The sequence below is a fragment of the Perca fluviatilis genome, chromosome 15, assembly GCF_010015445.1.
Source record: "Perca fluviatilis chromosome 15, GENO_Pfluv_1.0, whole genome shotgun sequence".
NCBI lineage: Eukaryota > Metazoa > Chordata > Actinopteri > Perciformes > Percidae > Perca > Perca fluviatilis.
The window spans coordinates 21,625,029-21,652,736 of NC_053126.1; the positions used below are offsets into that span (position 1 = coordinate 21,625,029).

The window sequence follows — 27,708 nt, forward strand, 5'->3', positions numbered from 1 at the left end:
TAGTAACCGCGTTTGAAGAAAGTGCCGGTCAGGAATCGTAGGCTGCATTCGCATACACTGATGGAGAACAGGCGAGGCTTTCAGGTTGGTTACGCGATGGCCGCTCTCTCAACAATATAGGGATTTTAAAGAGAAAACAATGGCTTCGCTGCTAGGAGAAGCGTTTTGTTGTCTGGACTAACTACCGGAATGATAGCGGCATCGTATTAGCTCGTCAGTTTTGCTTTAGCGCCGGGTCGGAGATGTCCCTTTTCTGTTAGAGGCTCAGTGTTTTCTTGTTCGTCTCCCGGGCCTGGTGGATGTAGCTGCTACACTGCAGCGGCGGGCTGCTACTTTCGGATGAGCGGGCAGTAGGTCTCGAAGAGGTGGGGTATGAATTTAGGCCGACCGGAGGTCAAAACAAGTCAGCAGATCCTCTAAGAGAGGTGCACAACATGAATGTCACTGATAAATGTTACCGATGTGGGCGGGGGGGGACAACACGATCAGAGTTTGACTGCTAACTTGGTGTTCTTGCTAGTTAGCATTAGCCAACGGCAGCGTTAACTTGCCCTAGCTACAGCGAGAAGTCTTTAGCTTTTAAGTAATTTAACATTAGTGAACGTTATCTAACGCAAAAGCTACCGATTATGTTGCTCCTGCAGAATAGTTCGGCACCCGATGTATTATGCGTTTAACGTGAACTCTGTTTTGACGTTGGAAAACCGCTAGTTTCTTTGCATTTTGTTGGTGCAGCTAGCATGTTGCTAACTGAACTAACGTTAACTGCTCAGTGACGTAACGCTGGTCATTGTTTTGACAGCACACGGCATCTTAGTCGAGACTGAGAACGTCCTTATTATCATTCTGCTAATTTATTTTGTCCTCTGTATTGAATGTTACTATTAACAGACAGTGGTCAAAAAAGTTCATGTTTGGCTAACTGATGTGACGCAGATCATGTTACGTTACCATACCACTGTATGGTAACGTAGCTAACAAAACGATTTATGGATGTAACATACCACTGAATGCCCGTAACTGCTAGCGGCCAAATACGACGGCTGTAATTACTGCAGCATTTCACATCAGTATATCTCTATTCCGCAGCTAATTTGTTACAGCTTCGCCCCTAATGGTGGTTTTGGTGGTTCTGACGGGGTTTTGTCCCCAAACAGTAGCTGCTGCATTGGGTGAAATCATGGTATTCTTTTGACACTCAGTTGTAGGATGGATCCAGACGGTGGGGTAGATTCACAAAAAGCTGTCAGTTTGCAGTGGAAGAGCTACAAACTCGTCCAGGACCCAGCCATTCGACGGGTTGCACAGAAAATCTACAGATATGATGGAGTGCATTTCAGTGTGCCAGTGAGTTCCATGTTTTTACTTTTTTATAAAGTGTGTACCTAAAATTGTGTATTTGAACTGCAACCTGTATAATACAAGATCAAATATTATATATTCTTAGGTAAATTGTTATGCAGCAATTGCAATACAAAGTGGGACAGAATGCAAATGTAAAGAGTGCAAATAAACAAAATATTAGCACTAATAAAATATCAGCAAGGTTCAAAAACCAAATGTACACAATGGCAAAAATGTAATCATGTTATTAAAAAATGAACGGTAAGTGTCATAAATATAACTGGTTAACATTAAGGTGCAATTCAAACTATAAACATGCCAAGAAGTAAACAGTTAACAGCAAGGCTAATAGAAAATTAACAGGTTGATGGTAAGGTGCAATCCAAACAGAGCTGAACAGGGCGGAGCAGAAAGGAGGCTGGAGCCACATCAGCACGCCATGGCTGCATCTCATGGCCCTTATTTGATAGCTCGTTGGTCCTTGGCTGAACCAGAAGTTCTGTCCCTCCTCGGTAAAGGCTGTCTCAAAGCCCTTATTTCTGCTCCGAGGAGCGAGCATTGAGGAGGGATCACAGAGGAGCTATAGGAGAGGATACACGAGAGCAGCCTTCCCCGGAAGCCGTGCAGCTGAAGGAGCTGCTAACTCCACCCATACAGCTGACGAATTCATGTGGCACTTCAGAGGAAAGGACCTCTCATCCCCCTACAATACATTTGCTCATTGCCTCTCTCTCCCCATGATTTGCTCGCATCTCTCCCGTACCTCCTCGGCGGGAGGGACTAAGACCCGAGGAAGGGAGGCAAGTGGAGGAGGCAATTTAAGGGCTATGAGATGCAGCTCATGTCTCTTCTTTTCATCTCTCTGCGAGAGGTAGATGGGAAGAAAGAATTGGTTACACTTTACTTGAAGGTATCTACATAAGAGTGACATGACACTATCATGAACGTGTCATAAACATTATAAACAAGTCATAAACGTTTATGACATAACGCTTCTTTAAGTAAGTGTCATTCGGTTTTGGTTATGGTAGGGTTAGGTTTAGGGTTCATGTGTCATGACTGTGTCGTGACAGTGTCATGTGTTCATGACAGTGTCATGTCACTCTTATGTAGATACCTTCAAGTAAAGTGTTACCAAAGAATTTCCTGATATAATTTTTTTCCAGGACTCTGGATTTCCTCCCGTGGGTGATCTGCGGGACCCTAGACCTCGCAGACTATGGTCCAGGTATACAGAACTGTCCCTGCCAGTGCCAAAGTTTAAGGTGAGAACAACTGGTCAATGTTTATTTCACACATCCCAAGCAGCTTCATCTATTGAAATGACAAGTTCTTCTCCCTAATTTTGTAATTTTTCTTCACAGCTTGACGAGTTCTATGTGGGTCCTATACCTCTCAAGGAGGTGACCTTTGCTAGACTCAATGACAATATCAAGGAGCCCTTCTTGGCAGAAATGTGTGCCAAGTTTGGTGAGGTGGAGGAGATGGAGATCCTGTTTCACCCCAAGACCAGGAAGCACTTGGGCCTGGCCAGAGTGTTGTTTACCAGCACCAGAGGAGCAAAGGACACAGTCAAGCAGCTACACAACACTTCTGTCATGGGTAACATCATTCATGCTCAACTGGATATAAAAGGTAAGCTAAACGCCTCCAGTTATCACAGTGATAATTCAGACAATTTTGGGTGAACTTTATAGCAAATTCTGTACAGTGACAAATAATAAGCCAGTATAAACATGTAACACATTTAAGACTTTGGTTTAAAAATTTTGTGTCGTGGCTGGTTAGATCAGCTGGTAGAGCGGGCGCACATATGTAGAGGTTAATTCCTTGATGCAGAAGGTCCAGGGTTCGAGTCCGACCTGTGATGGTTTTCGTGCATGTCTTCCCCCCTCTTCCCTTAAATATCTCAGCTTTCCTATCTAATAAAGGCAGAAATGCCCCCAAAACATGTGTGTTTGTGTCCATGAAAACACATTTACACACTGACTTTAACACTAATTGAAATATAAAGTAAGCCAGTTAAAAAAAAAAATCTAATTTAGGTTGTGCACATTAAACCACTAAGCACAAATTTCCCCAAAGCTGCACAACTGTCTAAATGTGTTATTTTCTTTAATCATTGAAAAGGTTAGGACATTTTTCTATGTACTTGGATCTAAACAGTTTTACATAGTAATACACATAGGGAAACACAATCATGAGATATATTTGCCAGTTTTTTATTTCATTAAAGAAAAGCTTATGCCCTTAACCTTCCACAAACTTTTAAAATGTCCTGCTAACAAAAACACATTAGCTGGCTCTTGATGGAGACAATTAAACCTAATGGAGTTTGTCTTGGAATCATCACTATAAGTGGATGTTGTTTATGTTTGTGGTGAGCTCATTTTGACAGCCTGAATTTATTTTTCTGTGGCTTTTGTTTATTTACCCAGGCCAGCAGAGGCAGAAGTATTACGACCTGATAGTAAACGGGTCCTACACTCCTCAGACTGTGCCCCTGGGAGGCAAGGCTTTGACAGACAGGCTCCAGCCTCAGGCCCCAACACAGACACAGCCACCGCCACAGCCACCGCCACAGCCTGACACGGTATTGTCACAGCATACAGTAATTGTCACTTCACTTATAATGATCATCTAAAGTTGATATTGCATATTAAGACAACTTTCTAAATTCTAATATATGTTTTTATATTTTTTCTGCACAGTCATCAGAAATCAGGCGGCGGCTCTCCAGTGAGCTTGCGGTTTTGGCAGCAGGGGTCCAGGCCCTCACATCAGGAAGCGCCACCCCTTGCTCTGGGGATACTGGTTACAGTGATCAACGTCTGGACACGCCCCCCTCTTCCATGGCTGGCACCTTCACTCCAGGCTCCAGTGCGTCATCTCAGGGTGGTGGAGGAGGAACACCTTACAGCTCCAGATCTGGGACTCCTTTCTCACAAGACTCGGGCTACACCGGCGCCAGGTTAGTTGTCATATATAGAGTTTCACCTCAATATTTTCTTGGTGCTGTTGTTATTATTCGGGTCCCTCAGTCAAGGCTGAGACACTTGACATTGTTATCCGTACATTATCAAATCATAGTTTATGAGACCGCAAGAAATAATTTCACAAATCATTTATTATTTATACATCAGTTTTGTATTAATAATTTCAATTATACTACCATGTTAATGTAGTTAATAACTTTTCATACCTTATCTGCGAACTCTCATAATGCTTTTGTTGTATTCTAAATAAAATTTGTCTCAGCTCACAAAGCAACAGGAATTGCTCCAGGGATCTTTGCAGCATCTACAGTATGTTGCATGGACTGCATGTTTGGACAGTTTACCAATGTTTGCCACTATTACATTACAAGTATTTCAACATTATTAAGTTCTGCATATAGGGTTGGGTACCTTTTGCATCTGAACCAATACCAGTACCGATACCGGTGTCTCGAATTCGGTTCCGGTACCCAACGGTACTTTTTTCGGTACTTTCCCTCTTTAATTACAAAAAAAAATATTTCAGTTGTAAAAATAATTCCAAACCTATTTACTTAGAACATTATGTTATTTATTTAGAATATTTTACACTGACAGAATTTAAACAAAAACAAAAATAAGACCCCTCACTCCCTCTCTCCTCCCAAACCCGTCCCTACAACCTATTAAATTGAATAATTATTCAACTTTCATTCTTGTATTTGTATATTATTATATTTTAGCCTGTTTTATTTTCATCATGACCATATTTAATTGCTCTTTAATGTTTTATGTAAAGCCCTTTGAATTGCCTTGTTGCTGAAAGGTGCTGTAGAAATAAAGTTGCCTTGCCTTGCAACCTCAGCCTGTCAGTCAGTCCCCAGGGCATATAAACCACCGTCGTGCCTGCTCGTGTCAGAGGAGGTGTAATGTCAACAGCACCGCGACCGCTTTCGGCTTGCCATTAATATCATATGACAGCAAACGCTGTCTGAGTGAAGTTTAACTGTAACCACACTTGAAACCACTTTATCGGACTCACTGTGACTTCACCAAAACTGCAGAGCCAACGTAGTTTACTCGAGTTTACTCCATCCGCACCTCTGCGCGGCGCGTGTGTGTGTCGGACCTCTGCTCTCTGTCAACATGCAGAGAGGACAGATAAGCTTGCGTTTACTCTCAGGTACCGAAATCATGCACAGTTTGATTTTACGTGAACCAATACTCTGTAGTACCGACGTGATTCGGTCGGTACCGGTAAAAGTACCGGGTTCGGTACCCAACCCTATCTGCATAGAAGATTCTGTTGTTACAGTTTACTGTATCACTTCTAGGTGAAAATAAATTGCTAAAATAACGTTAAGTAAGTACATTTATGCTGTTGATCATTCAGTGCAACTGGCAGTGGTGGCATAGGTAGTTGGTGGAAGTGTGGCAGTCAGAGTTTGTGAATCTCAGTCAACAATAATTTGTAATTACTAAATTGTGTCTTTCAGGCATACTGGCTACAACACCGGCACTTTAGGCAGCGGCTACCCTCCCCAGGACATGCTACCTTCCTCCTCCTCGTCTTCGGCAGTCTCATCTACTGTCGGAGGATACAAAGTGTCTCGCTACTCGGAGGATGCACAGGAACCTTCAGTGTATCACCGAGGTCGCCCTATGTACCCCCCAACCACATCATACCGTCCCAACGAGCCGTCGTGCTACCCCCCATACCCTAATGTTGGAGGGCCTGGGCAACACATGGCACACCACTCCTCAATGCCTCCGCCACCTCTTGCCACCCAATATGATCAGCCCCCACTGTCAGAGAGGGACCGTGACAGAGACTCAGGGGGGCGTTATGGGGCAGCAGGGATTGGCTCCAGAAGGTCATCTTACCACCACCAGCAAGACACAAACTCTTCCACAAAGTACCATTCACATCACTCTCATCACCACTCAGATCGCAGGGATGACAGGGTGTACCGGCGAGACAGCCTGGGCTCCCGATCAGGTGACCACAGCCACCAGAGACACCGCAACCACCACCATTCTCACAACCACCATGGCAGCAGCAGCAGCCGCAGAAGAAGCAGCCATGACCGGGACAGGGACCGAGACAGAGATCGAGATAGAGACAGAGACAGTGACTACTCCAACAGCTCTGACCCCAGATACAATTCCAACTCCTACCGCTCTTCCTCTAACAGCATGTCTCCTCCCCCCTCATCTTATTCTGCATACTCCTCCAAAGAGTCTGCCCCAGCCCCTTCTCAGGGATTGGACGCTTCTAACCGTCTAGGGGGCACAAGCCTCGCAGAGAGGGGCTCTCTGCCTTCAGTTGGTGCTGACAAAGAGTACCACGCTAGTCACCACAGTGCTCTACCTCCGCCTCCACCTCCTCCTGCGCCACCCCCCCTCCCGCCAGCCTCAGTCATCGCAGCGGCTGTAGCTGAGACACTTGGAACACTGGACTTCAACCAGGATAGTCCAGCTCGCGAAGAGCAGTGGTCAAAGCCCAAACGCCGCCCCAGCACCCCACCCGCACCGCCGAAGACGCCCCCGCCTTCCTCCCCGCCCCGCCCCTCCATCGCTTCCTCCTCTACCTCCCCTTCCTCTACCTCCCTCCCCCATCATCTTCCCTCCTCCTCCAGCTCCCCACCGCCCCCTCAACGTGACTCCTCCTCCCCAGAGCCAGATTCCACAAATGAGAGTTTACCGTTTGTCTACCATAGCAGCAGCCTTGACTCTCGTATTGAGATGCTCCTAAAGGAACAAAAGGCTAAGTTTTCTTTCCTTGCCTCTGATGAGGAAGATGAGGAAGATAGGAAAGAGGAAAAGCAGAGGGGCATACGTGGGGATGGAGGAGAGCGAAGAGGTGGGTCAGGTGATGTAACAGGGGAGCACACAAGTGGTAATCAGGTGGGAGACAATGGGGAGAAGGACCCCAGGAGGAAAGGGGAAAGAGACAGAGATGTCCACAGAGGAAGAAAACGGGGAAAGGGGGGAGAAGGTAGGAAGAGTCCCACTGTACCTACAGCAACCATACCATCCTCTTCTACCTACTCTTCCCACATCCTGCCCCCAGAGGAACCCCAGCCCCAAGTTGGCCTCACTGGGACTGGAGCTTTACAGGAGGAATCTTTACAGGCTGGATCTGCTGATACACTGAGCAGAAAAGGAGCACACACGCCACCTTACAATGGACAGAGTCAGGTAAGACCAGTGGCACGTAATGAAACTTAAGGGTTCAGACATTCAGCTTTCAACAGCTTTCTTTTGTCCTGACAAATAAAAATTGCATAGTTCTCACTTTGTTGCCAAAGTGTGCTAAACAATACTGATGTTGAAGTAGCATATAGGCAGCTTATTATTTTTACGCAGTGGGCCTGTAACATTGGATGGGAAGCTTACTGTTTTGGTAAAAGCAACCCAAAAATAATAAACATTTAAAAATGTTTTATGTATGAAAAAACATTTTTGTAAATTATAAAAATTATTATTATTATTATTATTATTATTATTATTATTATTATTATTATTACAAATGCACAGATGTAAAGTAATATGCACATTAAAGTCTGCAAACAAAGGAAGAAAAAGAGAGCATAGAAGAAAAAACAACTTCAGTAAGTACACAAAACACAAAAATATGGTTAACATACTGGGCACAAACTAAGCATAAAATATATATATATATATATATATATATATTATTATTGTAATTTTACTTTTTATTTGTTTTTGTGGTTATCAAATTAATATGCTCCTCTCCCATAGTACACTTTCCTCAATCTGTGGTTTTGAGTTATCTTTGCAGCCCCACTTTTGAGCGTGGTTATCACTGTGGATGGTATGTAAACACTTTCTCAACTTAAAACTGTAAACTCTCTTTTCTTTCAGTCCTCCCCTCATTCCTCAGGTGAAGACATGGAGATCTCAGAGGAGGAGGAGGAGGAGACTACCATTACGACGGTGACCACTCACCAACCCTCGGTCACCTCAGGTTCCTCACCCTCTTCATCCCAGGCTGCCATGCCTTCACAAAAAACAGACCCTTCATCCTCGCCCCCACCCATCTCTGACTCTGCACAGCACTTTGGCACCTCCATGCACCCTCCCATACCTTCCTACCCTCCTCATTTGCCTCCTCCACCTCCCCCTGGTTACTCCCTCCAGCCCCCACCACCCCCTGGGATCCCCCCGCTACCGCACATGGAGCTGCATCCCGAGTATCCTCCTCCCATGCCCCTTCACATGTATGACTATGCCACGTCCATGGAGCTGATGAACCAGTACAGCGGTGGAGCTCCTATGTCTTTCCAAATGCAGACCCACATGCTAAGTCGCCTTCACCAACTGCGCATGTCGTCATCCAATGGCACGCCAGGCCCTGGTGAGGCAGCCACTGCAGACTACACCTCCTACCATCTCCACTCTATGCCCCCACCCCACACACACCACCCCTACATGGACCAAGAAGGGAGCGGGGCAGGCGCTCATTATGACCAGGACCACCGCTACATGCCCCCCCACATGCCCTACCCCTACCCTGACCCCCACAGCACTCAGATACCACCCCCTCCACACCATGGTATCCCGCCTCCCCACACTGGCTGGCCACCACACATCTTACAGCCACACTACCCCTCCTTCATGCCCCCACCCGGCTATGGCACCATGCTGCCTGGGGAGGAAGAGTACAGGGCTTCAGGGCAGGAGATGCCCATGTTGGCTGAAAATCCACATGAAGCCACAGTGCAGATGGCCATGGCCACTCTAATCCAGGAAATGAAAAACATTATGCAGAGGGACCTGAACCGCAAAATGGTGGAGAATGTTGCCTTTGCAACTTTTGACGAGTGGTGGGAGAGGAAAGAGACCAAGGCCAAGGTGAGGAAGACTAATCACAACAATGCTGGTGATGTCTTAGTTTTTAAGCTTGCTGTTTTGGTTTTTATGTGAAGGTAAGAAATATTGCTTTTTCCACTTCTTTGTTTGTTTCATTAAACTCAAACCAAATCTGTTTAAAAAAAAATATTTAGCTTCAAGCGGATTCTATATTCAGATTAAAAACTACCATCAAAATCTTTACCTGTCCTTAAATGTATTTTGCCACAAATATAGCTTTCTTCATTTATCAGTTTTAAAAGATAAACCTTACAGTATCTCCTTGCCTTATAACTAGCAAGGGGATGTTTTGCTTTCCAAAGCTCCCCAAACTTTTGATGGCAGTTTGAATTTGCCCTCCTCATTCTCAGTAGCAAGAGGATGCTGCTGACCACATTGATCAGGGATTACTGTTACAGTGTGAAATAAAAAAGAGGAATAAATACAAATTGTAATTGTATTTTTTTTTTCTCCTCTAGCCTTTCCAGACAATGGTTAGAGGAATGTCTGCCTTACGGGATGATGAGAAAAAAGAGGAAAAGGTCAACCGTCCTCGGGAGCCTCTCACGTCTCTTGTGGATTGGGCAAAGAGTGGTGGCATGGAGGGATTGTCTCTCCGAGGAGCACTACGACTGCCTTCCTTCAAGGTAAAAGCACCATGCTGAGGCAGATCTGGGACTGTATCTCTATGTTTGACAGCTCACTGTGATTTGATAAATTAAAACCCCTACTTCTACCCCTCTTGAATACATACACACACTGGCTAGTGTCTGTTGTTTTACAGTTACCAAGAAATGTATCACTGTCATAGCATGCCCTCAGTTTTTTATTTTAAAGGAAGACATTCCCTAACAGTACTGGTCACAAATTAGAATTGTAGATATGTTTAGTCCTAATTACTGCCAGGACTTCTCTTATATAAACATTGAACATAGATTTTAGTTTTTGTCAAGTACAAAATGGAAATGCAATTTATTGTTATGGAAAATGCTATAGTTTTTTGTTTTGTTAGATTTTGTGGTATAAGCTTATCGTAGTTGTCAAAAATAGCCAGAACAGTTAAAGTCCATCCATGGTTCTGTTTGGTTGATTTGTAAAAAATATTGTTGGTGTCCAATTGTTCAGGTAAAGAGGAAAGAACCTCAGGAGCTTGACCAGGGAGACATGAAAAGGCCGCGACCCTCGACCCCACCAGATGAGGATGACGAAGGTTTGCTAAGCTGATGTTGCAAATTTTAAAAGAAGGGTTGGATTAATAGGATTTCTGCATTTAACTCTTGAACTGGTGTCTTCTTTCCAGCTGCTGAGGGGAGAATGCCAGAGGTAAAAAGACATGGAGCTGAGCGGGACAACAAGAGGAGGAAAAAGAGGCCAAGAAATCGTAAACCTTGGGAGCTTGGCAGTGAGGGAGAGGAAACTTCTGATGGCTCCTCAACTGAAAAGGTATGTGTGTTCTTTTAATTGAGTCTTTTTTTGAAAGCAAACGACAATATACAAAATAAACTCAAGAACAAGAATAGATACACACAAGTTGGGTGCATAAATGAGTCCTTTGGAAACCATTTTCTATCAAATTTATTTAAAAAAAAAAAACAGGCTGTGCATTACATTAAACAAATATGAATGTTTGATTCATATGGCATGTAAATAGTTGGATTTTATATTTGTTTTCTGTCAACACGTTTGATACCAAATGTGTTCTTACTCTTATTATTTGCTAGATGGCAGCATTTCACTGTGATCTTTTAGAGTTGTAACTCCAACCTTTTTTATGTGTAGGAGGATGAGGAGGATGAAGAAAGTGAAAAGGAGTCTGATGGTAAATCACAACCTGTAATACCTTATTACTATGCATTTATTTCGGTTTACTTTTAGTTAAGGCAGTAATGATACCAAATGTCTGTTTTTTTAGATGATGCCCTTAGTGTCGATAGTGATGATGAGAGCCTATCCTCGTCCTCTGAGGGTTCTTCCTCTTCAGCATCCTCATCTTCATCTTCCTCTGAAGATGAGGATGAAGAGGAAGGAGAGATGGTTGAGAGTGAAGGGCCAGACTCCATGGACGAGTCAACCATGGACAGCACAACTGAGAAACATGGCAGGTATGATGTTTGAAATTCTGTGTTTAGTCCATGTTATCTTTGAGCATTGCTAATACTGTCCTCAGAAATAAATTTTTTCGGTTTAATTTCATTAAATGTTCTTTTCATCATGTCATTATTGCTGGCTTTAATGTTGTCTTTTATTTTTTCTCAGGGAAAATGACGGCAAAAATAACCACCATCAACCTAGGCCTTTAACAATTATTACATAATCACACTTTTTTTTTTTTTTAACGTAATTGCGGTTTCTTTGTTCTTTGTTTAGATGTGCCAAATTGTAATTGTACACATGATTTTTGGTCGGACTGTTGGGCTAAAGCTATGCTAGTGGCGGCTGTCACTTGTTGCCGTATCAACTCCATACATCCTGGGCTGTAGCTGCCTCAAGCCAGAGAAATTGAACATGTGTGTGTTTCTGGCCCGAAATATGCCTGACAAACCCGCTGATTAAACAACCTTTTATGCCCACCCTCACCACCTTTTTTCCAGATGACTATACATTGTTATTATTATTTAAATTGTTAGTTGTTGGCACCTTTCCCTATACATGCAACCAAAATGACAAGGGGGATTCAGTTAGAAAAAAACTTATTACACTATTTTTTTCTGCTTAAAAAATGCCTCGTTGGGCATAACAGCTGCTTTACAGCTTTTAAAATAGTGCAGTAATTGCACTGTGTTAAGTTTGGATCAGTCTTTTGTAAACTCTCATATTTTCTCTCAGGTGAAGCCAAGGACAGCAAGGCAGATACAACAGCAGCACCTACAAAGCGACCTCCATCGCCGCCATACCCGCGTCCTTCGTCCCCTATTGTTCTTGTGCCCCCTCTCAAGAAACGCAGGAAGACGGTCTCGTTCTCCACAGGCGAGAATGACGGAAAAACGCAGCTGCCGACTGCACCGCTATCTCCCTCACAGCTGGCGGGTGAATCTCCTCTTCTCTCCCCTGGCAGGCCCCCGGACTCCCCAGTCAATTCTTCCCTGTCCCCCTCGGCTCGTCCCTCTCACGGCATCCAGTTGCTCCCCTTTGCCTCCAAACCAGGGGAAGGCAATGCCCTCATCGTGCCCCCATCTGGACGAACCCAAGATTCTGATGAGTCCAAAAAGGGACCACCTGTTTCTCCTCAGACCACCCTTGTCAAATCCCCTGGAAAACGGGGTGCAGGCAAAGACTCCCCCAAATCTCCCATCCCACCTGTTATGGTGTGCCGCACTGTGCAGAACCTGCCATTGGACCACGCCTCTATGTGCAGGATGGCCTTCGAGGAGGCCCCACCTCCACCTCCTGTCAACAAACGGTCCAGAGGCAGACCTCGGACGACCAGCTTGTCTGCTGCCTCCTGTCATTCCCTCAGAGAGGAAGAAGAGGATGAGGAAGAAATTGAGCAGAGGTTGAGACTCAGAGAGCAGCTAGGGGCATCAAGCCTCCTGCGGCTGGCCTCTGCTTCAGCCACTGACCTGTCTGTGTTGGCTGATGTAGCCTTGAAAATGGATCCTGATGCTGGGGACTCAGAGGAGACCGAGACATCTGATGAGGCAGAAGAGCAGAAGATGGAAGAGGATCTCTTCTCCTCAGAGTCACTGGCCCTGGTTATAAGCCCAGAGGGTGTAATTGTCCTTATGGAGCACAACTACTGCAAACCCCCTGTTCTCCCAGTACCGTCCGGTACCAAAAGGACTTCCTCCAAACAAGACTCCTCTGTCTTGCTCCCAGCAGACCTCAACACTATTTCTGGGGTGCTTGAAGCGCCAGAGGAGGTCATTGGAGAAGGGCAACCACCCAGAGGAGACACTCAAGAATACTTGGGGGGAGTGCTTTCTGAGTCTGAGGATGCGGGCCAGGCTGCAGTTCTACCTCCATCGTCAAAGAAGAAGATTGCGGTTGGCAAAGGTTTCGAACTTGAAAAGAACAAGAGCAAAAAGAGGAGAAGAAAAGACAAAGAGAACCTTGAGGTTCATCACACAAAAAAACAGGAGGAGCAGCCGGGCAAGAAACAGAGGAAACGGAAACTAGAGGTGTGTGGGAACTTCTGATTTGTTCCTGTAAATGTTTGTGTGTTTCTTAACCATAAACAGTGTGTCATAGGTAACAATGTCACAATGTGTCTGACATAACAAAACATATGACTCATCTGTATGTCCAATTTGAGGTTTCTCTAAGGATAACACACTTTTTTTTAAGTCATGTCCATGTTTTTCCTCAGAAAAGAAATGGCTGTATTTATTTTCTTAGTGTCTAGTGCATGCACACAATTTTCCAGCTATATGAAATTATATTATTGGGCTTGTAATCAGTGTGAATACCAACATGCTGCAGAACTACAATATATATTGATGTAATAAAAAACTGGCATTATGAGATTTGTATTGCCAGCATAATATTCATGGTGAATTCTCACCAGAGGACGTTTTTAAAGGAGCAGGCAAAAACGTTGCCCTGTCCTATTCTCTCCAATAACACTAATCTTACCCACCGAGTCAACACAGACCTACTGACATTGCCTCCGTGTTTAATGTAAATGTGTTCAGTTTGTGTTTATCAAACTTGCTAGTTTCTGCCTTGTGCCACCAGCACCTGTTTAAGCTAGGGATGCACTGATCCGATACTGATATCAGGCTGATACTTACCAAATAGCTGGATCACGTATCCGCGACAATGGGGCCGATCTATTCAATTCAATTATTTATTATTGTTATTTATAATTTCAGTAATACCCAAAGCCCAGGTATCGGGACTGAAATTGGATTTAGTTTACGCTTCTATAGTTGTGCAGTGAGTTTTCCTCACACATGCCAGGCTGTTTGACTGAGTGAGCCATTTGCTTTTAACTGTTTTGCAGTGTGCTTTTTCAACTAATTACTGCAAAGCAAACGTGCAGGACAGGATCAACCAGTGTCATCAGTTGAGCTGGTTCAGACAGATCCTGAGGCATCTTTTCTCTTGTGATCAATTTAGTAACCAGAGGATGGTCCAAACAATAGTCCACCTCCTTGAATGTTGAGCAGAACAGCACCTGTGCTTGTTTCCCATGAAAATTATTGTTATATTTTCATAAAAAATGTAATTACCCTGCACATACATTTAGTCAAAACATGAATAATTCAGTTAACAAGATTTAGCAAAGCCTCAGTGCTTTTCCTTAGTTGTGTTGATTCAAAGTTCATTGGTAGTAAGATTCCTCTTCCTCTGTGCAGGACTCTGAGGAAGATGTGGACGTGGAGGAGCTTGAGTCTGGGGAGCTGTCCAGCTCAGACACAGAGGATGAGGTGGTTGAAGACCTGAGGAAGAGTGAGCGCCTCTTTCTGCAGGAGGCAGGGATAATAACAACCCAGCGTGGGCCAAAACCTGTCCCAGCATCCGAGCTTCCGGCCATTAAGTTTGACAACCGCAGTGAGTTTGAGCAGATGACCATCCTATATGACATCTGGAACTCCGGTCTGGACAGCGAAGACTTGAGTTTGCTAAAGAAGACTTATGAGAAGCTGCTGCAGGACAACCACAGCTCTGACTGGCTCAATGATACTCACTGGGTCAACCACACTAATATCCTTTTCAATGACTTAGTTCTGCATTAAGTGTGTGTGTGTGTGTGTGTGTGTGTGTGTGTGTGTGTGTGTGTGTGTGTGTGTGTGTGTGTGTGTGTGTGTGTGTGTGTGTGTGTGTGTGTGTGTGTGTGTGTGTGTGTGTGTGTAATCATCATGGAAATTAACCCCAGTAACCATTGTCCAAACAAGCTTTGGCTGTTTTCAACCAATAAGTAGCCTACATTATGTGATTTTCTTTTTAATGGATAAAATGTGTTGTGTCTTCATATCACTGTATGGTTTCCTGCTATTGTCCTTGACCTTGAGCTGCACTAACCAATTTGCCGAATGCTCGGCGTAGTAAGAAGAAGAACACAGGTGGACAGCTTCGTGAGCATGTCACCGGTTGTGCCAGGAGTGAGGGCTACTACGCCATCAGCCGCAAGGAGAAGGACGCCTATCTAGACCTGGACCTGCCCGAGCAGGTCATACGGGAGGTGGAGAATGTCGACATCTCAGTAAGCATTCTCCCAATTTCATTCTCTGTGATCCTTATTTCTCTGCAGTGTTAGTAAGCAAATTATTTTCTTTACTTTTCCACTCTGTTCCTGTTAGGGGAATCTGTTTAACAGCGATGAACTCAAATCTGTGGTTCTACAACAATTCTGCCAATTAATTCAAAAATTAAATTTTCTGTTTAGGTTTGTTGTTCTTACATTACCAAACTAGCAATTGGGAAACTATTGAGAGTTAAAAATACAAAAGAATACAGTTGGAGGATTTTAAAAACAATGCAAGAATAGTTTTAACTATGACGGAACATTTAACAAATACTGCTATTTTAAGTTTTGTCAGTCCATTTCTTACAAGGGAGTTTGCATCCAGTAGCAGGAGGTACTGGGACTTTGCTTGTTGAGTTAATGTTCATTCAGCATTCATCTTGATAAATTAAAACTCACTGAATCTGTTTTGCAATGAGATTTCAAATGCTTGACAGTTGCTGTGGAAGTAAGGGGGGTTTGATTGTGTGGAAATTCACAAAAAGCTTAAAAATCATCCAAACATGGTTCCAGATGATTATGCTGTGGAAAGAATTATATTGCCCAGTTCTGTGCTGGCTCTGTAAACAAACATCAGGGGGTCCAGTAGTTGCTGAATATGGTTATTATAGATGGTTAATATGACGCTTGATAATACCCCTAAGGAATTAAATTGGCAGGGAAGTAAGTAAGTGCAATCGACCCCCAGTAATTTGGCTCAGATTAACTGGAAATTTTGGGGGTTGGGATAATAAAGAGGATTTTAGAATGGTAGAGATGGATGTGATGGATTTGTGCAACAGTGATGCAGCTTTTCCAAATAGCTGATCAGCACAAAGCATTATAACTGTGTACCTTTTGTGTTGTCAAGTCTAGAGGTTTTGGACAATTGGAGGATGCAATAACTAATGTTTGAACACAGCAAATTTCAATAGACACAAAAATACTTTTCATCTTCAGTTTGTATTACCCCCAACCTGTAACATCACAGATTCCAGAATCGGATATTAGCAGTTTTCAGATTTTGAGATGGCATATTAAAGATAATGTTTTTCTTTTTAGTCAAACCACTAGTACACCATCTATGGTTCAATAATTAAACCATAACTCCTACATATTACACATTCTTAATTAGTGTGACAAGCTGATATGCTCTTACATTAATTAAGTTTTACGTTTTATTTATGTTTAATTAAATGTTAATTATAGCCTCAGAATAAATTGTTTTTTTAGGCACTTTGTGAGGCAGAAATTTGCTATACAAATAAGTTTATTTATTAGAAGATAAAATGTGACATGTTAGTGGAAATCAAAGGATTAAACCCAGTTTCTGCAAATTTTACAAGAAAATCTAAAATAAAATTGATGTGCAACACAGTTGGCATGGGCTAATAAAGGAGTGTAACCATTCTGTAAGACAGATGGCTGGCACGTCTCAAGTGCTCTAAAAACAATTTGAAAAACACTGTGGCCTCACAAAATTATTAATTGGTTTCAATATTCTTTAAATTCTTATTCTGCACTGTAAATAAAGTGCAAACCGGTTTACCCAAGCGCCTGTCTAAATAGATTGGTCTTTATCTGACTTTTAAAAGAATCAATAGAAACAGCACGTGGTAAGGGTGGAGGCACAGCATTCCATAATTTAGGTGCTACGTACCTAAAAGCTTGATTACAAACACTTGCACTTTAAAACCAACTGAATGCGAAACCCCTTACATCCTGAAAAGCTTCTGAAGGGAAAACATTTTCTGTCTCTGCCCACCAAATCCTCCAGATTCAAAAATGTTAATTTATTTTTAAACCTACTGCTACACATGCATATCATGTGTATGTTTCTCTTGAAGTTATAATTATTAGGAGTCTAACTGACTTGTCATTCTCTCTCTTATTCTCTCCCACTAGCACACACTTTATTTATCCTTTTAACCTCCCCAAATGTATCCATTTACATTTTTGCTTTAGTTATTCTTGGTTTCTCAAAGAAAAAATTGGATCCTTATGACACCAGACTGTTAGGGAAGGTAGGAACATTTGGATATTAAGCTGATATTTGTGTTGCGTTCCTATGCAGTGTTTGGATTCCCCCATAATGTGTTTTCCATTCTGGCTTTATGCTTTGTCTCAATGACATCGTGGAGAAACGTTTCACACACCATTCAGATTTTCCGTTACCCAATGCTTATTGTTTTGATATAACCTCAATGTTTTTAGAGGTATCGTGTCACCTGTGACTCGGCACAAAATGAGATGTTATTGGCGACCACGTCAGTCAGCATCTCTGATGTCCTGATCAAAGTGGCCCAGCACCTGTCCCAGCAGGTGCACATGTCATGTAGCTTGGTGTACTTTGTGGTCTGACTGTGGAGGAGTTATCAGTGGAATTGTTTTCTAAGCACAGACTGATGTTTTTCAGAAAGGGGTACACATGATATGTTTGTGGCAAGCCCTCCTTTTTAATTATACAGCTGTTCAGGTTGACCATTATCATGAACTTTAAATACCACCCTCTTCTCCTCAGTCAGTCAAGTTATTGTTTCAACGTTTGGCATACATACAGCCAATAAAAAAGATGAACACAAAAACAAGTGCTAGTGCTGCACATTAACCCTCTGAGACCCGCATAGACCCGTTTTTGTCCTTTTTCTTTTATTTTTCTTTTCTTTTTTCTTTTGGGAGGTACAGTGATTCTTTAGGGGGAGATGGCAGGTCAACAGTACAGTATATACCACATATACATTTACATCATCTGAGACCTGGGAATAGGGCTGGGTAATACATTGATATATGAGGCTAGATATCGTCTTACATTTTGGATTTCGTAATATCGCAATATGACACGTGTTGTTTTTTCCTGGTTTTAAAGGCTACGTGACAGTAAAGTGATGTAATTTTAATAATTGGTGATATCATGTGCAAGAAACACAATTCAAAGCCTTCAGAAGTCACGTCCTGCATTTCTTGGTGGTGTAATGCTTCATAATGGATTTCATCATCCTTCCTCTTACTCACAGTCCTATCTGCCTCAGTGTCTGTTTTCCAAATGAACCTCACCCACACTATCAAGGTCAAAGTGCTTCTCTGGTTCAGTCTCCTACAGCTCGAGGCCATATGATAAAGTGAGATTGTGTCAGTGATCTCTTTGTAAAGCCTGTTGCTCTCTGTTTCCTGCCAGGGAGCTAACCGGGTGCTATCAGAAAGACGTTCAGAGCAGCGCCGCCTCCTCACTGTCATCGGCACCACGGCTGTCATGGACTCTGACCTGCTCAAACTCAACCAGCTTAAGGTATGGACAGTTACAGCCATGGTATCTCATGCATCCACTCAATTACATTACAATTACAACACATTGTTGGTGAATTATAGTTGGCAATATACAGTCCTTTCAGACAGTTTTAATAAAGTGCATTTGCCAGTATTAATCTCACAATACAAGTATTTTGTTACAGAATAGTATTTTACTAATTCCTGAAATAAGATTAAATCATATTTCCGCATTAAAACATATAAAACGTCACAGTACAATGCCTGGTGGTAATGACAGAAATGTGTAATTAAGGTCCTCGTGTTGCTGCCCCTTTCATTTCTTAAAGGAACACGCCGACTTATTGGGAATTTAGCTTATTCACCGTCGATACATACCCTTCTCATCTCCGTGCGTGCTGTAATGCTGTTTGACAGCTCCAGCGTCATCAGCCCATCACATAAAATGCAGGTGAATGGTTCCAGTAATCTTACTGCTCGAGAAGTAACAAAAGCGTTAAGCATGCTCCTATTTACATGTTGTGATTTGTGAGTGATCGTGAAAGTCAAAACGTAACATAACAATAGCCGTCTTCTAACCGTAAAAAAACCAGGAACTATATTCTCAGGCGGAAGAATATAGTACTTGGGCGGAGTGATATGCTCGCAGCAAGCCTGTCTGAGAATATAGTTCCCAGTGTGTTTACTGTTAGAAGATGGCTGTGTCTCATGTTACGTTGTTTTTTGTACACGCTGTGACTATACAAATCACAACATGTAAACAGGAACATGTTGGCGTTATTTTGTCACAATTCGGAGCAGTAGGCTAGTTGGAACCAGTTACCTGCAGGATCTGTGCTGGGCTAAGCTAATGCTGGAGCCGTCAGACAGCGTTACAGCACACACGGAGATGAGAAGGGTATGTATCAACTTGTCTTACTCTGGGGGTTACGGTGAATAAGCTAAATTCCCAATAAGTCGGCGTGTTCCTTCAGGGCTCTCAAGTGTCACGCATTGAGCGTGACAGTCACTCATTTCGGTCTTTTATCACGCACTCCTGCCACACATTGTATTTCTCACGCGGAAAAACTATTTAAAATAAATTGAATATGCCACAGCGCACAAAATTTCTCTGGGCGCGCCGCTCTCACTATGGAACCGGCAGAAATCAAGCGCGTCTCCCCTGGAGTTCTTAGTCGAGCCTGCCACTTATCAGCCCATCAAAAAAAACTCTTGCCTGTCTTCAAAACTTGAGAGCCCTGTTCCTTTAACCGATTTAATCTTTACTAAGTCTTTGCTGACCAAACATTTCTATCTCTTCTAGCTGCCATGATAATACTTAGTTTTTATCCGCAGCAAATCTACAGCGGGTGTAGCCACATCTGTCTATAAATTGCAGGAACGTCTTTCTGTCTGTCTGTGTGGGCGCATATCTCTCTAAACGTTAGTCCGATGGATTTCAAACTTGACAGGTGTCTTGCTACAGGCACAAGTAAGTGCAGTTTGACGTTGTTTGGATTAGAAATGCAAAAGATAAATTAAATTAATAAGTTAAATATATAGGTAAAAGAAGCACACATTGGGTTTTGCCGCTCTAGCCGCTGGCCACTCCCTCTCTCACACTGAGGACCAGAGACAGAGAGCAGCGGAGCTTTGGCAGCTAAAATGTGACGTACACCTCAGACCCACAAAAATGTGCAAAGTTTCACTACTTTGTACTGTCTTTGACTTTGAATAAACAAATGACAATTCCCCAATTTAACGTTTCAGAATCCCACACATGAAAAGCACGACCAAACAAGTGCAGACAGCGTGTGATGCCACTTATAGGCAGGCAATCTATCTTTTAAAGAAAGATGTATCTGTATATACAGCATGTGTGTCTGTGTTTGGGGGGGGAAGGTAACCTGCACATCAGCAGACGCCACATGCAGAACGCTTTAGAACAGCAGGGGTACTCTTTTTCACTTTCTGCTCTCTGTGTCGTGTTCTCAAACTCCGTTCACTTTGGGAAACAACAACAACCTTTTGAGCTAGCAACCTACACAATAAAAATGACAAGTTTTAAAAAAAAAATTGGATCGTGCAACAAGGCAGACCTGCTTTGTTCTTTTGGGGAATGATTGAAAGATTTACAGAGAATATGTTTACGGACATTTTGGGACCGATATGGGAAGATTGCTATGCATGAAATGCACACGGCGATACACTGGTAAGAGCTAATTTCGTTTAACCGTGTATCCAGCTAATTTAAATAGCTCACGTTACTGTATTGTGTGAACAGTTAACTTAATTTAATATTGTATGTGGCGTTTTTGCTGGGTGCAAATGTTCCCCCTGAAACAAGTACCTTCCTGAGACCATTTTTCAAAGCCACCGTCGCTGTGTTTTGTTGCTCTAGACAATTGTGATTGGTTTAAAGAATGCAAACAACTCAGAGCGTTTTTTCTCCTATCCCAGAATGTTTGTGTGGTGTAGCCAGACCTTACTCCACCGCGCTGTGGAGATAGATCTGGCAATGCAAGACTATGACCGAAATAACCCAGTACCGAGTAGTTTTGAAACTTCTCCAGTCAAACGATACCTGCATTTGATCCTTTTTGTACACAGACCTAGAAAGAAATGACTATTTATATTGTTTTGTTTGCAGCAAATCACCTCAAGCTTTCTTTGATATAAGGCGACATGTGATTGGCCCACTAACGCAGCAGCTACAACCATACAGTCTGTGGTGTGGTGAAGTCGAGCGCATTTGAACACTAAATATCATTTGGATAGGGAGGAGTGTTGGTGGACATTTTTTTTTTACGCAACTGAATGCTTCGATTCACATGAAGGGTATCAAATAAAGTAGACAAAAAAAGGGTATCAAATCAAGTACTCCATTGGTATCAGGGTCAAACCTTGCCGCAGTGGACGCAGGTTCAATTCCGACCTGCAGTCCTTTGTTGCATTTCATTCCCCCTCCGGTATATTCCACAAGGCGCGGAGAGGCCCAGATGCGTGAACAGGCTCTCTGCTCCGCTAAAGATACACTCCTGGGTTCTCATTTATAAAACTGTGTGTAGGATCCTTACTATAAGTACCATAAGTACTAGTGTACATGCGCCCAAAAGCCCAAAATGGCGTACGCCAAAAAAAAAAGTCTGATTTATAAAACCGTGTGTACGCACACCTGTAAGCAATGTTCGCTTTATAAATCAGAGATTACCTACAAGTGTGCGTATGTGGATCAGCCTCTTATCCCGCCCTGTACATGCCCATTCTTAAGCATAAAATGTCAATGCAAAGCACCTCGTGAATGCTGATCAGTGTATGAATGACACTGGCAGTTGTTTCACTGTATCATGACTGGCAGAGAAAAAGCAAAAAAACTTCTCAGACGTTCAGGAATTGCTGCAAATTGAATTATAATTTTGGCCTGTTCTTGCACAGTGTATGGAACCCTGATTTATAAACTACATGTATTAATAATGCGTCCAAAACGGCAGGCATTACGGCACTCAGGGACAGCTTCGATATACCAGACGTAATAAGATTTAACAGAACTATAGATTATATCCAAACAAGCCTTAGTGATAAAGTTGAATATTATATATAATATTTATTTTTTAAAAACACTTAGCTGTCTGACATTTCCCTCTGGAAACAGCCGGTTTCCCCCAGAGTGGCGAGGACTTGTGTTTGGACCGGGATGGCACGGTTCCGGCGCGTTGCCCTCTCTACTGGACCCAATTCAGTACATAGATCCAAGATCTATCTAGAAAATTTTAATCTGCATATTAGCCAGTCATCGTCATGGTTCCTGAAGTCTCTTTTTCTCTTGATTCTTCCATTAGCGTAGTCCTCCTGCAGGGCCATCATGCAGCATTACACACGGGTTCACCACAGTATTTATATGTTTACAACAATTTGTGATTGTAGACACCTTGCCAACACAGCATCAACTAGTGGTATCCCCCACCCCGAGATACAATTTGAAGACGAAATAAAGTGTAATAGGCAAACACACTTTTCTTCATGCAGGTTCTGTCACAAACGGTATTAAAGTTCAGACTGATAATGAGGACATTAAGGGTAACGATTGCGCGAGAGCTTAACGGCTGCATTTTCAGACTTTGACATTTGATGATATATGCACAGTTTTAAAGACAGATATTTAGTTATTTACACTGTGTTCTGCAGTTATCTAATGGTAGGGTATTTGATACTATCCTGTATTCTATGCAGTCGGGCCATCTCCTCCTCCTGCTCTCTGTAGCGGACAATGTGATGGTGAGACAGGGCCGATTAAATATTAAGAACAAATTTTTATTTAAGATTTGAGTAGGAGGTGTTTATGGAACAGTTATCACTCAGTACAAGTGCAAATAACACTGCTGGATTTCATCTTCATGATAACGTGGAGGATATGGAGTGAAAGACGTAGTGTAATCTTATTCCCATTTACTCTCTGCAATCTGACTTCAGTTCAACACCTCACCATCTGCGTCGCCAATTCCTATTTTGTCTCCAAAATGTGCGTACGCATGGGTCAGAGTTTGCGTGGAGGACCGCACATTCTCCCGTCAAGTTTGTTTTTTATAAATCACAACCTTTGCGTGGGAAGTGGGCGTAAGCACATTTTCAGCCCCGTTTTGTGCTTACGCCACGTTTATAAATGAGACCACAGGTCTATTTTCAGGCAAGCCGGGGGCAGTTCAGACAGACAGGCAGGAAATGAATCAGTGAGAGAATCCAGTCTGTTTACCAACCCCTAACTTTGTCTATGGTGACTTCTGAGAATTTATTTTAAGTACAAATTGCATGTGTGCATATTACAGTAGTTTATTGGCCAGTTTGCTTACATAATAGAGGTCCTGTATTCAAAGTGAAGTTGCTAACTTTGCACACTTTTGAGTCATGGATATATGAGTGGGATTAGCTTGCTCGCTAGGAAGGCATTAATCATTCAACGCCGCCTGTTTCTCCTGCTTCCAAGGTTAAATGTCTCACAGAGCTAACCCTGTGTTGAAAACACAGACAGGAAATCCGTCCTAAAGTTCCTCATCACCATCAACACCCTAAAGAAGGGTGGTGGTCATATTGTAGGGTGGTGGCTATTTTTTACTGGACTTATTCAGAGTTCACTTACAAACCACCTAAAACACATATAGGTATATATACCGGAGTGGATTTTCATGAAAACTCAAAACATATTCATCCTAGAACCTGCATGCTTTTTTACCAAGACCTTTGTTACAGTGAGTCTTTTTCTTTCCTTATGCAGTACCGCAAGAAGAGGCTTCGTTTTGGACGCAGCAGGATCCACGAGTGGGGCCTGTTTGCCATGGAGCCTATTGCTGCTGATGAGATGGTCATTGAGTATGTGGGTCAAAACATCAGACAGGTAATGTCTCCAGTCTGTGTTGAACCAGTGATGAATTTAAAGCAAAACTTTCAGGACATCCCATGGAGTCAGTATGTTGTATGAATATTAACAGTTTAGTGCCGTGATTATACACGTCCAGCTACAAAATAAGTAAAAATATGCCAAATGCATCTGCAAGCTTCCATTATTTCAATATTGGTTCATTATCAATTTAAAGCACTGTAAATATGAAACATTACTCATGCACCTTATACCTGTATGTTGTGGTTGGTTCAGTGTCAACATAGGACAGGTGAACAAATGTTTATGTGTGTGTCCAGATGGTGGCGGACAATCGAGAGAAGCGGTACGCACAGCAGGGCATCGGGAGCAGCTACTTATTCAGAGTGGACCACGACACAATTATTGATGCCACCAAGTGTGGCAACCTGGCACGATTCATCAACCACTGCTGCACTGTGAGTCTGAATATCCTCATTCAACTCTTGTCCATATCTGACGTGTTTTAGATGTCGATCATAGCTAACAGGCTATGAAATATGCAACCTGGTCTCACAGAATTCCGTAAAATGATCACGAACGGTTTACACCGCATTACGTGGTGGTGGCACGGAATGTGTGAAAATTTCGTGTGGCCACCACGGAAAACAATCCTAATGTAAAGTCAATGAGAAGATGAACTAGCATTAAGAGCAACTACGGTAGCGAGTAGTATGAAAGCCCGAAAATCCGCTTAGGGAGGTTGGTTGGGGTGGTGGATGGGTCAAACGACACAGGACTTTGACCCAGGAGAGCGGGGATCGTGTCCCGCGTCCCGCGTCTCTTCTTTTCCTAAACCCAACCGTCCCATTTTTGTCCCGCGTCCCGTTATTGTTTTCCTACACCCAACCGTCCCGTTCTTTTTTTCCTAAACCCAACCGTACCGTTGTTGTCCAGTGTGTCATGGAAACGTAAGCCCACCCACAACCTTTTCTTAACTTAAGGGGCCGTGTTCATTTCACGGAATTCTTCCATGGGTCCATGACGGAATTTTCAGCCATCCGTGTTCATTTCACGGATTTCTTCCGTGGGCCCATCACAGATTTTTTTACCATTCCGTGAAACTGCCACAGATTTTGAGTTAAGGGGCTGGAATTCTGTGAGATCAGGTTGGAAATATAATATATCATTTAATTCAATCAAAATATTATTTTAGCATGATTCTTTTCTGGAGCTGTTGTTCATCAGTCTCTCATTGCTTTGTTCCTCCAGCCAAACTGCTACGCCAAGGTTATCACCATAGAGTCCCAGAAAAAGATTGTGATCTACTCGAAGCAGGCCATCGCCGTCAATGAAGAGATAACGTACGACTACAAATTCCCCCTAGAGGAGAATAAGATTCCTTGCCTGTGTGGAACAGAGAACTGCCGTGGGACACTGAACTAGTGGACGTGCTTCTCTTCCTCACTTGGCAACAGACAGCCAGAGTTCACCCTCCTCAGAGTGTACCCCCCCCCCCCCGTCCTCACAATACCTATGAAACAGAGACACACACACTTGCACTTTTCATACACACTTTTCATTCACTTGGCAGTTTTACAAGCCAGTGTGTGAGAGGTTTGTGTCACCTGGCATGTGAATACTATGAGTGGGGGCCTCTGCATCAGCATTAGCTCTTCTGTGGCAGTATTTGTGGATTGATTATTAATATGTTTCGTGCAGCCAGGCACGAAGAGCTTTCTATTTCCATGCCAATATCCGTTTGAAGGAAGACAATAAAAACTAAAAAGAACACCAGTATTATATGTCAATAGCGTTCCTGGATCACTCTTCCAGTGTCAAATCCCTCCCTGCACCACCACCCATCCACACAGATCCGCACACAGACGCACAGGAATATCTGACAAATTCAGGGTTTTTAAATGCGCTTGTTAAGGGTGCACTTTTAAGATGACAAACTTCAACATCAATTTGGTCTTCAGTTATGCAAGATTTCCAAGTGTGAAGATTGTTTTGGAGCTTTTTTATTTCAATTCATAGTATTATATAATAATATTACTATTGCTGTTATTAATGGTATTGTTATTTAGTTGCATTAGCTGTAAGTATCTTACAGTGAAATGAGCTTTAGTGTACCCACCCAACTGTCCTTAGTGGCTTGTGATTCACCAGCCCCATAAAACTCATTTCTCTTCTCTGCTGTGCGTTACTCTCCTGATTTGCCACAACCTCCTGTTTGAATGGGAGTTAAGTCCTTTTGAACTATTGTTTTTAACCCACCCTGAAATATGTCAGTTAGGTTGTAGCTAAAGGTGTTTTATTTTTACATGGCTGCTGAATTTTTGTCTGCAGGAACAGCACAACAGAATTGGCCTGTGTTTTTTGTTTTCTTTTTCTTTTTTCCCCAAAGTTAAAGCTATGTTAGCAAAAGTTCTTGTGATGAGAACTTCTTTAAGTGTTTGTTTTGTAGGATCTCTCCTTCGGTTTGTCTGTGTTTAGTTCCATGGGAGCAAATGTTGACGATTCCTAATTCAGCAGTTGGCAAACTGCAAGTTCTTTTTCTTCAGCTTTTAAAGCAATGATTTCCACCAAACTCATGCAGGTCTTAGTAAACGTGTGGTCAGTGTTTAACTTAGTCAGTCTGTGTGCTACACATGTTTTTAAAAGGCGCATTTATTTTATTTGGTCTTTTCAAAGGTTTAGTTTTGTAAAGTTACCTTTTTCCCGTTTCGTTTGCCTTTCCAGAATCCATTAGTATGTATTTTATTTGAATGTGGAGTTGTTCGCCCCATACAAAACATCCCTCCCTGAAAAATGCATTGGCTTAATGCAAATACATGTCCTGCTTACGATCTGTTGGCAGTGTAGGTGGGTGGAAAGCATATATAGATACACCACAGCGGGTTTGTGATAAGCTGCAGACAGCAGGATGTATATGGCCCGTGTTTTGTCTCTGTTTTTCATGTGGCTATGGCCGTCCAAAGTTTAACCGCTATTTTGAATTTTTAACTAGCAGAAGACTTGTTATTTTGTTCCCTCCCAAACAGGAAAATGTGTAAGATATTTCTTGTTTCCATGAAAGCCTTTCAGTACAAACCAACCCTCTTTACTACAGGATGAAAGGAGAAAAAAAAATCAAAGAAGTACATGTAAATATTGTAGAGGTGTTTGTTTCTCGTAGAAACACACAGATTTCAAGCTGTAAATATGTTGTTCCTTGTCCTCTCTCCATGAGGAGGAAACATGTACATACCTTCCATTCATTTATTTTTTAATGTTTTTCCTTTTAATTTGATGATTATTTTAATATTATTTGCAATATTTCTCTTGTATTAATGCGTTGGACCCTTTATTAATGGTGCATTAAAATATTTTTTAAATAAATGAAAACCCATGTTTTTTCAGTGACTCTGTGTCCTACTGTTGAGAGCATTGTGGTTCAGCAAATGTGAGAGTATTATGTTGACTAGTTAATAGACTATCTATCATAGTTTATCTAAGGGATCCTGACTCCCAAATGTTTTACATGCTAGATAGAAGGTACATTAAAATAACTAGCTGATAAACGTGTTCAACAGGAAGTTTGCATAGTGGAAACTATAATACAAAGTCCCATTTCCTCTTTTACAGAGTTGAAATCTGCTTCCATGCACCTGCAACTTTTATATTTCCTGTTTAAAGAAACGAGAGGAAGCGCTGAAAATCTGGCCTACAAATTTCATAAGTCATCAGGTGACAACAGTAAAGGGAGATCT

General features: G+C 42.5%; 1 protein-coding gene across 1 annotated transcript; it reads left to right on the forward strand.

Annotated features, from left to right (window-relative positions):
• Positions 1–65: 65 nt before the first annotated feature.
• On the forward strand, positions 66–27,343 carry setd1a (SET domain containing 1A, histone lysine methyltransferase). Its single transcript, XM_039824417.1, has 20 exons — positions 66–365; positions 1,203–1,347; positions 2,511–2,609; positions 2,709–2,979; positions 3,783–3,937; positions 4,056–4,315; positions 5,816–7,520; positions 8,208–9,197; positions 9,674–9,841; positions 10,320–10,404; positions 10,495–10,637; positions 10,974–11,013; positions 11,107–11,303; positions 11,981–13,312; positions 14,492–14,840; positions 15,155–15,339; positions 18,536–18,646; positions 23,873–23,992; positions 24,295–24,432; positions 25,226–27,343. Exons 2-20 carry the CDS (start codon positions 1,210–1,212, stop codon positions 25,397–25,399), a joined length of 6,660 nt encoding a protein of 2,219 aa, XP_039680351.1. The 5' UTR covers positions 66–365; positions 1,203–1,209; the 3' UTR covers positions 25,400–27,343.
• Positions 27,344–27,708: the final 365 nt, after the last annotated feature.

Bases quoted from the DNA above. Each gene is read 5' to 3' on its own strand.
- setd1a (XM_039824417.1), top strand. From the start codon at position 1,210: ATGGATCCAGACGGTGGGGTAGATTCACAAAAAGCTGTCAGTTTGCAG. The intron at 3,938-4,055 runs GTATTGTCACAG...TTTTCTGCACAG, and splicing joins CACCGCCACAGCCTGACACG to TCATCAGAAATCAGGCGGCG. The intron at 10,405-10,494 runs GTTTGCTAAGCT...TCTTCTTTCCAG, and splicing joins ACCAGATGAGGATGACGAAG to CTGCTGAGGGGAGAATGCCA.